At 41.5% G+C, this 14,416-nt stretch overlaps 1 protein-coding gene and 1 long non-coding RNA gene across 3 annotated transcripts in view; one reads left to right on the top strand and one right to left on the bottom strand.

The window, feature by feature from the left end:
• Positions 1 to 1,989, bottom strand: part of ZC3H15 (zinc finger CCCH-type containing 15) — a 20,887-nt gene extending 18,898 nt beyond the window's left edge. For both annotated transcript variants that reach the window (XM_081581059.1, XM_081581060.1), the window contains exon 1: positions 1,799 to 1,989. In XM_081581059.1, coding sequence (XP_081437185.1) covers positions 1,799 to 1,873 — 75 coding nt within the window. In that variant the 5' untranslated portion in view covers positions 1,874 to 1,989. The remainder of the gene's footprint in view (positions 1 to 1,798) is intronic.
• On the top strand, positions 1,620 to 12,785 carry LOC145542381 (uncharacterized). The gene is made up of 4 exons (XR_014079818.1): positions 1,620 to 2,034; positions 2,261 to 2,409; positions 5,112 to 5,195; positions 11,378 to 12,785. It is a non-coding gene; the product is annotated as an uncharacterized LOC145542381 (long non-coding RNA).
• Positions 12,786 to 14,416: the final 1,631 nt, after the last annotated feature.

The raw sequence follows: 14,416 nt of genomic DNA on the forward strand, positions 1-14,416 counted from the left end.
TTTCATGGTTGAATGTGTTAATTCAACCTCAGTAAAGGAAGCTAACAAGTGAAATGTCATCCCTAAAATGCCCTTGGGTTTACATAGCACCAAATGCCATCAGGTAACCATCCCCAGAGATTTACCAAGTGTCAAGAGTCCAGATTGTTCAAAAAGGTACAGCAGACACAGGTATGATGGTGACAATGACTGTTTTCAAATCGCTAACTACGCTATTTCATGACAGTTCTTAAATAGCACAAAGACACAGATGTGAAGGTGACAATGACTGTTTTCAAATCTCTAGTTATGCTACTTCAAGACAGTTCTTAAATGGCACAAATTGGCAGTAAGAATATATGTTCTGCTTCAGAGCTGGGGCCTGGCCAAAGCTACCAGAATTCTAAATAAGCATGTTAGTTAAATCCAATAAACACACTAAAAATTTTGTGAAATTTTGACAAACACAAGTTCTGATTAGGTTTACACAATGAAACCCTGGGGGCTTTCACTGCTATTATTTTTCAAGGCTATAAATGCTGAATATTAAAATAATCATTTACAAATAAATATCTCATTTCAAAACACCCAACATGTTTTCGTGTTCTAATGAAAAGTTAACTATTCCAGAAACGGCTCTCCATTAATTATTCAGATATATCTCATGTAGGAAAATGGTCATGACTTTTCCAACTACTTCTAACACACACAAGGAACTGTTTAATTATGAGAGTGATTAATAGCAGGAATTCGGGGAAGAAATACCTTGTTGTTTAGTAGCTATGTCGCGTAGGACTCTTGCGACCCCATGGAGTGTAGCCCGCCAGACCTCTGCCTATGGGATTTCCCAGGCAAGAAACTGGAGTGGGTTGCCATTTCCTTCTCCAGGGGATCTTCCCGAGGCAGGGATTGAACCCGCGTCTCCTGCATTGGCAGGCGGGTTCTTTACCACAGAGTCACCAGAGAAGTCCATACGATACGTTTATGTTATCTCAAACACAGTTCACTCTCTTAAGGAAATTCACTGATACAGTCGTTAGACTACAAATATAAAACATTTAGGAACGTCAATAGCGTCCCTCTGCCATTAAAACGCAATAGGATCAGCGAACTAAATGAATTTACATATATATATATATATACATAACAAATTCAGATACAACACAACACAGCTAGTGATAAGAAACCTCATCTCCCTTAAAACGTCTTTCGATTTAATTTAATCCAGAACCTATGTGACAAGGGTCAGGTACAAGACGGTGTGATACGATATGAAAGAAATCTCCTCTCTTCAGGTAACCTGAAACTGTTTAGAGGTGGATCGAAAAATGTCACGAAGAAGTAATCTGTTGGCTTGAAGGAAGTAACCAATACTCCTAGGTGATGGGTAAAGAAACACAAAACACAAAGGCTCGTAATAAGTCGACCTTCCAGAAAGAGTGTGGTCCGAGACAGTTCAGCGTGTTTTTCTTTTTTAACACAAGCCTAGAAACGTCTTCAATTTCGGTGACTAGAGAAGGACACAACCCTGTGACGGCACTGGGGTGGGGGTGGGGGGTCGTTTCGCACGGGAGTCGGTGAAGGCGGCTGTGTGGGGCGGAGAAGCAAAGGCTAAGTGCGGGGGCGCCCGCGGCGTCACTATAGCGATGAGAGGCAGCGAGCGTCAGCAGGAGGCTGGAGAAGGGGCTGTGGGCACACAGAGCCAAAACAAGGGGCACGTGGGCCCGGAAGACGCGAACAGGAGTCGGGGAGCGGGGAACCGGGAGGCTGCTTTCCTGAGAACTCGCGGCGTGAGTGGGGGAGGGGAGTAGGTACTCACTTCGATAATCTTCTCCTTCTTTTTCTGCTCCGCCTTTTTGCTGCCCCCGGCCTGAGCCTGTTTCTTGGGGGGCATTGCGGAGACAGGTCGCGCCGGCCAGACTTCAGCGCAGCTGGACTCCCTCACGGACTCTGGCCCAGCGGTAGGAAGAGGAGGAAGACGCGCGCCGCCGTTGCCGCCGCACCGCACGTAAAGCTACTCGCTCACCCGCCGCCGGAATGCGGCCTTTGCGACAGGTTGGTGCTGCAGAGCATTGTGGGTAGTGAGGAGCGGAACCCGGAAGCGAATCTGCGCCTGCGCTTATGCAGCGGCGGGCCAGGAGGGGGCGGAGACGAGACGTGGGAAAATGCGCGTTATACGTGGTGTCGCTCAGCCGCCTGGCCTTTGCTAGATTGCCACAGGCTCGGTGATAGTTGATGGGAACAGATTGGAACCCACAGCGTTTGTGTTGTCCCTACACAGTCTGTTTCGCTGACGATGTGCGACTTTTGCCCATCTTCGTCTCGGGTGGAGGCTCTTCCTGCCGGCTGGATTAGCAGTCATCTGTATTATCCCCATCCTGGATGACTACCGAGCGTCAACAGCAACTCAGGGCTGCTTGGAGGGCCAGGGTACGGAGTTACCTTCTTCTCGTTCTCAGGTGGAGCAGGGCCAGCTTACTGGCGAGTGCGGCCTGCTTCAGATTATTGTGAAGGTTTATGGAGAAATGGAGAAAGATTCCTTTTATTTGAGGAGTGCGTAACCGTGAACTCCTTTGGTGTATTAGGTTTATCAAGTTAATTTCAGGCTTTAGGAAAGTGTTTAGATGATTCCTAAAATCTTATTTGTAATTAGAGCTTACCACGCCTAGTTTGAGGGTGGAGGGCACATGTCAACAACTTTCTTTAAATGCTTCAGTTCAGTTCGGTCGCTCAGCCGTGTCTGACTCGTTGGGACTGCATGGACTGCAGCATGCCAGGCCTCCCTGTCCATCACCAACTCCAGAGTTTACTCAGACTCATGTCCATTGAGTCAGTGATGCCATCCAACCATCTCATCCTCTGTTGTCCCCTTCTCCTCCTGCCTTCAATCTTTCCCAGCATCAGGGTCTTTTCAGATAGGTCAGTTCTTCCATCAGGTGGCCAAAGTATTGGAGTTTCAGCTTCAACATCAGTCCTTCCAATGAATACTCAGGACTGATTTCCTTTAGGATGGACTAGTTGGATCTCCTTGCAGTCCAAGGGGCTCTCAAGAGTATTCTCCAACACCACATTTCAAAAGCATCAATCCTTCAGCACTCAGCTTGCTTTATATTTCAACTCTCACATCCATATATGACTACTGGAAAAAACCAGTAGTTTTTATATCTTCGACTAGATGGACCTTTGTTGGCAAAGTAACGTCTCTGCTTTTTAATATACTGTCTAAGTTGGTCATAGCTTTTCTTCCAAGGAGCAAGCGTCTTTTAATTTCATGGCTGCAGTCACCATCTGCAGTGATTTTGGAGCCCCCCAAAGTAAAGTCTGCCACTGTTTCCCCATCTATTTGCCATAAAGTGATGGGACTGGGTATCGTTTAAATGCTTGGTAATCTAGAAACAGTGACAGACTTTATTTTTTTTTTGGGGGGGGCTCCAAAATCACTGCAGATGGTGACTTCAGCCATGAAATTAAAAGACGCTTGCTCCTTGGAAGAAAAGCTATGACAAACCTAGACAGCATATTAAAAAGCAGAGACACTACTTTGCTAACAAAGATCTGTCTAGTTGAAGCTATGGTTTTTCCAGTAGTCATGTATGGATGAGTTCGTCTATAAAAAAAGCTGAGTGCTGAAGCACTGATGCTTTTGAACTGTGTTGTTGGAGAAGACTCTTGAGAGTCCCTTGGACTGCAAGGAGATCCAATCAGTCCATCCTAAAGGAGATCAATCCTCGGTGTTCATTGGAAGGACTGATGTTGAAGCTAAAACTGAAATACTTTGGCCACCTGATGTGAAGAACTGACTCATGGAAAAGACCCTGATGCTGGGAAAGATTGAAGGCAGGAGGAGAAGGGGTCAACAGAGGATGAGATGGTTGGATGGCATCACTGACTTGATGGACATGAATTTTGAGCAAGCTCCAGGAGTTGGTGAAAGACAGGGAAGCCTGTGTGCTCAGTCCATGGGGTTGCAAAGAGTTGGGTATAACTGAGTGACTGAACTGAACTGAATCCAGAAACTAGTTGGCATAGTATACACGCTATTTCATTTGGTTATCACAGTTACATTGAGATAGAGGAGTTGTTACTGTTAGCATTTTAAAGCGAAGCACAGAAAAGAAGAAACATTCAGGATTCTGAAGAAGGCTGAGCTAGAAATTCCAACCTTGGCAGTTAAACTTCAAATGAGGGCAGGAGGAGGCAGGCCACAAAGTTTAAAAGAATGCCATAGATGGAGGACTTGTGCCAGAAACTGATTAGAACCCAATAGGTCCAAGATGGTGGCTAACTCAATGGTAACAAATCAGCTTGCTAAATCCCATCAAAGACCAAAAGTGGGTGTTGGCTCAATTCTGGGAAATCCCTGCCCCTTCCCACAAATGGGCTTCCCTGGTGGCTCAAATGGTAAAGAGTAGTCTGCCAGCAATGCGAAGACCTGGGTTCAATCCCTGGGTCTGGAAGATCCCCTGGAGAAGGAAATGGCAACCCACTCCAGTATTGCCTGGGAAATTCCATGGACCGAGGAGCCTAGCGGGTTACAGTCCATGGGGCCACAAAGAGTCCCACATGGCTGAGCAACTACCGCTTTTCCCCCAAATAATGGAGTAATCCTCCCACTCATTTGCCTATGAAATTACCCAGCCCATAAAAAACTAACCATGCTGTATTTTGGAGCCACTCTTTCTGATATGGCCCACTGCTGCACTCCTGTGGAATGTATTTCTCTCTAGGTAAATTCACTTTTTACCTATCGCTTAGTCTTTCACTGAACTCTTTCTGGAATGAGACATCCGAGCTTCATTACGTTCTGAAACCAGGTGAGTGATTTCAACTAAGACACCATGGGTTCAAGTCCCAATCTCAGTTACACAGCTTCCACTTCAAAGCCTAAATACATATCACTGATAATACAAAAATAGATGAATAAATGGGGCCTATTAATATTTATACAAATCAAAATTGTTGTTGTTTAGTTGCTAAGTCCTGTCCTACTCTTTGCAACCCCATGGACTGTAGGCTGCCAGGCTCCTGTGTCCATGGGATTGCCCAGGCAAGAATACTGGACTGGGTTGCCATACTCTTCTGCAAGGAATCTTCCTGACCCAGGGATCAAACCTGGATCTTCTGCATTGCAGGCAGATTCTTTACCATCTGGGCCACCAGAGAAGCCTGAAGGGCAGAACAATTGCTAATCAAAGGAGAAGCAGCAACCACCTGAGGTAAGATTAAAGAGACCGAGACTCATCAAGATTAAGGAGACAAGAGCACCTAAGATGCTGCACACACACTAATCTTCTCAGCAACCCCACTCTTGAAACTGCAGAAGGAGGAATGAAGAGTGTTACTGCCTTGATCCTTACACATACCCTTGCCTGACGATATAACCTCTTCCTGCTCACCAGGGAGGAAAGGGAAGAGAAAAGAATAGAGACTCAATATCCAAAACAAACAAAACCAAAGGTCCTTGGTGCTGTGTGTGTGTGTGTGTGTGTGTGTGTGTGTGTGTGAGAGAGAGAGAGAGAGAGAGAGAGAGATTACCCATTATGTTAAAATTCCCACTTTAGAAACTAAAGGGGCAGGTTTCTCCTTTTCCCTTATCCCACAGAACCAGATTCTAGTTACATAGGATTTGACCAACAGATTCTTTCTGCCACCTCCGTACCATGCCTAAGCTTTTAATCTCAAAGAAATGAGACAAGACTCAGAAATAGTTCTGGAGTCCTTCAGAGCATTAGAATAATACATTTTATTACAAATACAGTGGTGATAGGCTGGTGGCAGCATCTGCTCTATACTTGAATTCCATCCTTTGCTACTATCTCTTGCTCTTTTAGTTTTCCTAACCTGAATTCTCTAGGTTTCCCAAAATTCTGGATATCCTTAGATTGTCAGATTCTTTAGATTCTGTGGACAACATTTCCAATAATTTTTGTTTTAACTTAAATTTGGCTTGACTTTAGTTGTTTGCACCTAAAGCCTCTTTTATGGGATGAATTATATCTGCCTTTCCAAATTTATATGTTGAAACACTGATCTTTAGAACCTCAGAATGTGACTATATTTGCAGGTAAGGCCTTTAAATAGGTGATTAAATTAAAATGAGGCTCTCAGTTTGAGCTCTAATACAATCTCATGGATGTCCTTTTAAGAAGAGGAAATATGGACACACAGAGACATTAGGTATGCATGTGCAAAAAGGAAATACTACATGAAGACACAGCAAGAAAGCAGCCATCTGCAAGCCAAGGTGGGAGGCCTCAGAAGAAACCAAACCTGCTGATACCTTGATCTTGGGCTTCTAGCCTTCAAAACTATATGAATATAAATTTCTGTTGTTTAAGCCACCAAGACTGATACTTTGTTATCACAGCATGCCAATACAGACTCTAACTGATAAAGGACCAAAGTGTGCTGTGGGTGTTGCTATTATGGTGAGCAGAGGCCAGACTACTACTTTATCTAAATTCTTTTTATTAAGACAGGATTAATTTGACTGGTCATGTAAGTTGCTGATCTACTTTGTGGCTTGAGGCAGTATATATTAGAAAGTATTTTGATTTGAATATTGGATGCTTCAAAATGCTTCTGACATGTCAGCAGTTTCCTTTAAAACATTTTTTCCTTCTCCAAAATAATAAATTATTACAAAAGATTTGCCATTATTTCAGTAGCGCATGTAAAATCTCTTTTAACTTGTCAGTGTGAGTTTCAGTTCTATAAACCTTCACTTCAGCTACACTGACATAAAATTTTCTTAAATGAGTGACTTACATGGGTGACTTATCTGTTTCTGTTTGAAATATTTCTTGGTGCCATTATGATAATAGTTATTATGGCATTTGTCAAGAAATCAAGATGTACAATTTCCAAATATTTTTTTTTGCTTCACTGAAGCTAAAACCATTTCCCATGATTCTCATAAATCATGTCATTTTCCTAGTAAGAGCTTTCTGATGATTTCCTGTGCCTTTTTGAATGTAATACAAGGGATTCCATGCTTTCCTCAGCCCAGTAATGTCTGCTTTTTATCTTCTACTAGTTTATGCTCCCCATTTTAGGTCAGCTTTTCCTATCTCTCACCTCCACACCCCTATTACTCTCCATTGCCTTAGAGCTTTTCATAAATACTGTAGTCTCCCCTTATCCATGGGGGATATGAATATTCCAGTATCCCCAGTGTATGCCTAAAACTGCAAGTGGCACCAAACCCTATATAGACTATGTTGTTTTTTTTTTCTATGTGTTGCTAATGGGCAAGTAGTATATATAGTACAGATACACTGGACAAATGAATGATTGAAGTTCTGGGGGAAATGTAGGGAGATAGTGCAAGATTTCATCATGCTACTCAGAATAGCTACTCAGAATGTTGTGCAGTTTAATACTTACAAATACAGTAAGTCCCCTGCATAGAAACTTTCCCTTACATATGAAGCTTCAAGTTGTGACCTTTTAAAGATGCACACGTGCTATAGTGTGTCCAATCACAGAAGTTAGTTCAAGTGTCTGGTGTACATTGTCACGTGCATGCATCCTCTACAAGTGGTTGTGCTTTTGTGTCCTTTACAGTACTGTATAGAGTACAGTACACTGTATCTTTATTTTAAGACCAGGATGTAGAGAAGCAAGTAGAAAAGCAGCGGTGATGTAGCTGGTGCTGCTAAGAATCGCCAGGAATTGGAGGCCCAGAGAAAGGATGAAGAGAGACAAGACGAAGAAGAAGTAACTGAAAAACAGAGGTTCATAATGCAGGAAATGGCAGATGGCAGGGGGCTTTTCTTTATTTGAGGAGACACTGTTAGCTTTTGAGGCACAGGACCCAAACATAGAATGGTACATGGAGGTTCAGAATGCAGTCCAGTGCTACCATGTGTCATCTATGAAAAAAAGAGCTACTACCCAAACATCACTGGATCATTTTTTTAAAGAGGGTAGATAGAACTGAACCCAGCAAGGAACCAAAACCTGTGCCATCACCATCAGGCATGAGTGAAATTGAGGCTTGCCCTCTGTCTCCTATTGCTGACAGTCCTTCAGCTCTACCATCTCCGGCTTCCCTCCTCCAGTCAGTAACTCTTCTTCCTGTTCACCTGCTGCCAAACCCTGTGTGCCAGCTCTTGTGCTGTGTTCTGTGTGCTCTGCTGCTGCTGCTGCTAAGTCGCTTCAGTCGTGTCCGACTCTGTGCCGACCCCATAGACGGCAGCCCACCAGGCTCCGCCGTCCCCAGGATTCTCCAGGCAAGAATACTGGAGTGGGTTGCCATTTCCTTCTCCAGATGCTCGGTCGTGGCCAACTGTTTGCGACCCCATGGATTGTAGACAGCGAGGCTCCTTTGTCCATAGGATTTTCCAGGCAAGTATACTGGAGTGGGAGTGGGTTGCCATTTCCTACTCCAGGGGGTCTTCCCCAACCATGGGTCGAAACAGTCTCCTGCATCTCCTGCATTTGCAGCTGGATTCTTCACCACTGAGCCACCGGAGAAGCCCTCTTGTACTGTACTACTGTACTTTGCAAGATGCTGTATTGTAAGATTAAAAGTGTTTTTATTTTTTGTGTTTGCTTCTTATATATTATTTGTGTGAAAAGTGTTATAAGCCTATTTCAGTACAGTGCTATATAGCCAAGTGTTGGTTGTATGACTAGGCTAACTTTGTTGGACTTACAAACAAATTGGACTTACAGACACATTCTTGGAACAAAACTTATTTGTACGTAGGGGACTTACTGTGGTTCATTTCTGGCATTTTCCATTTAATATTTTTGGACCAAATTGACTAAAACCATGAAAAGCAAAACTGGATAAATAGGAATTACTCTGGTTTTATGTATACAGCTTCAAACAAAAACTATCTACCTTCCATCTATCATACATAGAAACTTTGATGAGTCATCTTTGATTCCTTCTTCAACCTCCAAACCAGTCAAGTCTTACTGATTCTACCTCTTAATCTTTTAAATTATGCTCTTCCTATCTCACTACTTTACTCTGGGGCCACATCTCTTGCTTGGGCTATTGAAGAAACTCTTTTTTCTCAATTTCAAACTTTCTCCTTCACATTTGTTCTTAAAAATTAGTAGGCTGCTAGCATTCTTAGTTATTGGGTCATAAAACACATGAACAAGGAAGAAACAAGTAGTAATGGATGGATAAAATGTTTCATGTAACTGAAAGTGTTTCATATACATTCCACAATAATGTGGAGCTATTTATGTAAAATATAGTCTTATTTTCTGTTAGAAACATATCTAGGCTGTTGGTGAAATTCACCATATCATTTTTTTGGTTATTACCCAAATAACACCACAATTTTCAGATGTCTGCTACTGAACACATTTCAGAATAACTGATTTAATTAATCAAACACTATGTCACCTTCATAGCTAGATTTAGTGCCTGTTATCCCAGAATCTTAAAAATCTTTGAAGTGGTAAATTTGTTCCTAGAAAAACTGTGAAGTTAAATGCTTAATTTTCCTGTTATGAAAGCTAATTTTTTACTTTTATGACATAATGTTTAAAAGATCAGATTTTAGAGTCAGAAATGTGTAGGTTAAATCTTATCTCTTCCACTTCCATATGGGACTTAAGGCAAATTGCTGAACACTTCTAAGCGTTGGTTTCTTTACATATACAAGAGAAATAATCATACTGTTCATAGCTCACAGGGCTATTTGAAGGAGGAAATGACATAGTGCATGACTCAGAGTGCCTGACACCTAGTAAGCACATCATTAGTTTATATTACTATAACTCCAGGTTGTAGTGTAAAGAAGTAAAGAATTTATTTTTGACCTGTTAATTTCTGAGGGAACTCACACCAAAGAAATGTTAAGTTTGTGAAATTTGGAGATTGGGTGACTATGCATAGGAGCTGAGGGGGTAGAAGTCAGAAAATAGAAGATTTTCAGATATCAAGCATGGGCAAATGATCACTGATGGTGCTAGAAGGTTATGTGGGGAGTGAATGGAGTGTCTGGGGAGGGCAGGGGGTAATGTGTCCAGTTTTGGCTCTGTTGAATTAAGGAAGCTAGTGGGACATTCATGTGTAGAAATCCAGTGGAATGTGGATATTTGACGTGGAAACTCAGGAGAGAGTTTGGAATATATAGGTGCCAATGGGAATGGAGAACTTTGGAGAATTGCACAGAATGAAAAAAAAAGAATGTGAGGGATAAAATTTAAAAAGCAAATATAGAAAAAGCAGCTCAGGAAGCAAAGTGAGAAGAGGCAACTATGATAGGGATGCTTAAGGAGAAGAGCTTTTCAAATTGGAGGTTGTTGGCAGAGTAGTTTTGAGTCTGGAGTTGGCTTGAAAATGTCGCTACTTGATCAGAATTAAGGTGACATACTGGACATCCAATTTAAGACATAGACATCTGAAATTAGTAGATATTTCAAGCTGTATTGGCCTGTATTTCTTATATATATGGATATTGCCATTTGCTAATAACCTGAATTTTTGTTAGTTTTTTGTTTGTTTTTTGGTGATTAGGATACTATATTTAGGGTATGGTAACCCTTGTTCCCTTTATAGGATATATTAATCTCCCAAATCTCCACATGTCTGGCTTGCTTTCATCCTAGAGGTCTCAGCTCAAGTGGCATTTCCTCTAATGACCAGCCCTGACCATTATATCTAAAGGGCCTCCCTCCCTCAGTCCCTGTTTATCTCATCACTCTCTTCACTTCTTAATAGCATTTATCACAATCTGTAACTACTTTGTGATGTTTCTTTATTTCTTTTTTTTTCATATATTTAAAGTATGTATTTTTATTTATTTGTTTGTTTATTTTTTTAAATAAATTTATTTATTTTAGTTGGGGGCTAATTACTTTACAATATTGTAGTGGTTTTTACCATACATTGACATGAATCAGCCATGGATTTACATGTGTTCCCCATCCTGAACCCCCCTCCCACCTCCTTCCCCATCCCATCCCTCTGGGTCATCCCATGCCCCAGCCCTGAGCATTTGTCTCATACATCCAACCTGGAATGGTGTTCTGTTTCACATATGATAATATACATGTTTCAATGCTATTCTCTCAGAACATCCCACCCTCACCTTCTCCCTCAGAGTCCATAAGACTGTTCTATGCATCTGTGTCTCTTATTCTGTCTCGTATATAGGGTTATCATTACCATTTTTCAAATTCCATATATATGCATTAGTATACTGTGTTGGTGTTTTTCTTTCTATAATGGGCTTCAGTTTCATTCGTCTCAATAGAACTGATTCAAATGTATTCTTTTTAATGGTTGAGTAATATTCCATTGTGTATATGTACCACAGCTTCCTTATCCATTCGTCTGTTGATGGACATCTAGGTTACTTCCATGTCCTGGCTATTAAAAACAGTGCTGTGACTTTGTTTCTTAACTGGTTGTCTCTTACCCCAGCATGTAAGCTTCGTGGGAATAGGGACCCTGGCTCTCTTGTTTACTGCTCCATTTGATGGTGCCTAACAAACCAGAGGAACCAGAGATCAAATTGCCAATATCCGCTGGATCATCGAAAAAGCAAGAGAGTTCCAGAAAAACATCTATTTCTGCTTTATTGACTATGCCAAAGCCTTTGACTGTGTGGATCACAATAAACTGTGGAAAATTCTGAAAGAGATGGGAATACCAGACCATCTGACCTGTCTCTTGAGAAACCTGTATGCAGGTCAGGAAGCAACAGTTAGAACTGGACATGGAACAACAGACTGGTTCCAAATAGGAAAAGGAGTACGTCAAGGCTGTATATTGTCACCCTGCTTATTTAACTTACATGCAGAGTACATCATGAGAAACGCTGGGCTGGAAGAAACACAAGCTGGAATCAAGATTGCCGGGAGAAATATCAATAACCTCAGATATGCAGATGACACCACCCTTATGGCAGAAAGTGAAGAAGAACTAAAGAGCCTCTTGATGAAGGTGAAGGAGGAGAGTGAAAAAGTTGGCTTAAAGCTCAACGTTCAGAAAACTAAGATCATGGCATCTGGTCCCATCACTCCATGGGAAATAGATGGGGAAACAGTGGAAACAGTGTCAGACTTTACTTTTTTGGGCTCCAGAATCACTGCTGATGGTGACTGCAGCCATGAAATTAAAAGATGCTTACTACTTGGAAGGAAGGTTATGGCCAACCTAGATAGCATGTTTAAAAGCAGAGACATTACTTTGCCAACAAAAGTCCGTCTAGTCAAGACTATGGTTTTTCCAGTGGTCATGTATGGATGTGAGAGTTGGACGGTGAAGAAAGCTGAGCGCCGCAGAATTGATGCTTTTGAACTGTGGTGTTGGAGAAGACTCTTGAGAGTTTCTTGGACTGCAAGGAGATCCAATCAATCCATCCTAAAAGAGATCAATCCTGGGTGTTCATTGGAAGGTCTGATGTTGAAGCTGAAGCTCCAGTACTTTGGCCACCTCATGCGAAGGGTTGACTCATTGGAAAAGACCCTAATGCTGGGTAGGATTGGGGGCGGGAGGAGAAGGGGACGACAGAGGATAAGATGGTTGGATGGTATCACCGACTCGATGAACATGGGTTTGGATAGACTCCGGGAGTTGGTGATGGACAGAGAGGCCTGGCGTGCTGCAATTCATGGGGTCGCAGAGTCGGACACGACTGAGCGACTGAACTGAACTGAACACAACCTGCCTCTTAGAAGGATCTTAATCAATGTGTTAAGAAGTGAGTGATGGGCAAGAACTAAGGGGAGAGCTGAGGGTTCTTTCCCATTTTCTCTGCAAGAGTGTATTTAGCTTTGGTATTTATCTTATCTATTGAGGATGAGTTTAATAAAAACCTCTGTGCCAAGATATGAGAATCCAGATCCATCTGGGGAATTTTCTAGCAATAATGAGGATGTGTGTCACTGAATGCCAAGATTCTACAAGAACAGGAAAAAATTATAGGTGAGACTTCTGAGGATAAACATCTTTAATTAGATGTACAGACACACTTGCAGGCTTCCTTTCTTTTGGTTCTCCTGATTCTTCTGCTTATTGTGGAAGTGGGTTTGTAATGGTGTTCTGGGGATTGTGGTGAATGGGGAATGGGCAATGTAGAGAAGGATATAAACATTGGTAAAATATTTACTTGTGCTCTGGGCTTTAAATGACATTCTGCCTTATTCGATGATGCAGGTTTGCAACATAAAATCAGAAAAGATTTCAAAAATTCTGTAAGAGACAAGTAAGCCTCTTCCTGTAATAAGTTATTCTGGAATTCCTAGAGGGGACAAGTAGTGTCACTAGTAATCGTATTTTCTGCATTAAAACCAGGAAGCATACTCAGATAAATTTACTCATGTTCTTATATGGACATAAAGACAGAACATTTGAAACCGAAACAGTTCTAAAAACGTCCACAATATATAGGTGACAAAGATATGCCATCAGTATATGCAGGATGATGTGAAACCACAGTAGATGAAAATGACTTCTCGCCTAGAGAAGTCAGAGAGAGAAGCTTGGAGGAGATGCTGTTTGCACTGGGAATATAGGAATTTACCAAGCAGAGTGGAGCTAGTGGGTATGCCAAGCAGAGAAGACAGCATATGCAAATATATGAATATCTGAAAGTACATGACATTTCGGGGGAGTGACAATGATTTGGGGAAGATGTGTTGAGACAGTGACAAAAGATGAAGCTAAAAATATATTAGGATCAGATTTTAAAGGGTCTTATATATCATTTTAAACGACTTGGGCTTTAAATTGAAGTTATTAGTGAGTCATTCAAGGTTTTTATAGAGATATATGATCTCAGATATATATTTTGGCCACGATAAATCTGACAGAAGACAAATTAGAAAAAGGAGAGACTAGACATAAAGATCAATTATGAGGCTAGTGTAGTAGTCTTAGAAATGGTGACAGCCTGTACAAAGATAGTGCTGATGGAGAGAGGAAATAAATTGAGAGTTATTTAGGGGGCATAAGCAATGAGGATAAATCTACATCAAAGATATGAGGTAGGTATTGAGGATAATTTTATGTTTTCTATTTTGGGTAACTGGGTTGAAGATAAAAAAGGAAACGCTGAATGGGAACAAAGAGACAGGAAGACAAATATTTGGTTTTGGTTAGGCTAAGATGGCTTTCTAGGTGATGTGTAACAGGCAGTTGAAAACATAAATATGGGTTTTGGAAGAAAGATGAGGACTAAAATAATGAACCTGAAATAATGGTTTGAGATTCAATATAGATGAATATATTCATCAATATAGATGGCGCTTGGAACTAGGGGAGTAGTTGAGATCACCCAGGGTAAGTGAATAAAGTGAGATAGTAAAAGTTACTGGTAAGATCTCTAAGTAGCAGTAACATTCAAGGAATGAAGTGTAGTATTCTGTGGTAGTAAGGAAATATGTCCACAATTTAAATGATACTCTTTAAGAGGCAGAGCCTAATTCTTCTCTTCTCCAGTGCTGGGAGGAATTTAGT

Source organism: Giraffa tippelskirchi, chromosome 3 (assembly GCF_054371585.1).
Source record: "Giraffa tippelskirchi isolate mGirTip1 chromosome 3, T2T-mGirTip1v1.2.pri, whole genome shotgun sequence".
NCBI classification, from domain to species: Eukaryota; Metazoa; Chordata; class Mammalia; order Artiodactyla; family Giraffidae; genus Giraffa; species Giraffa tippelskirchi.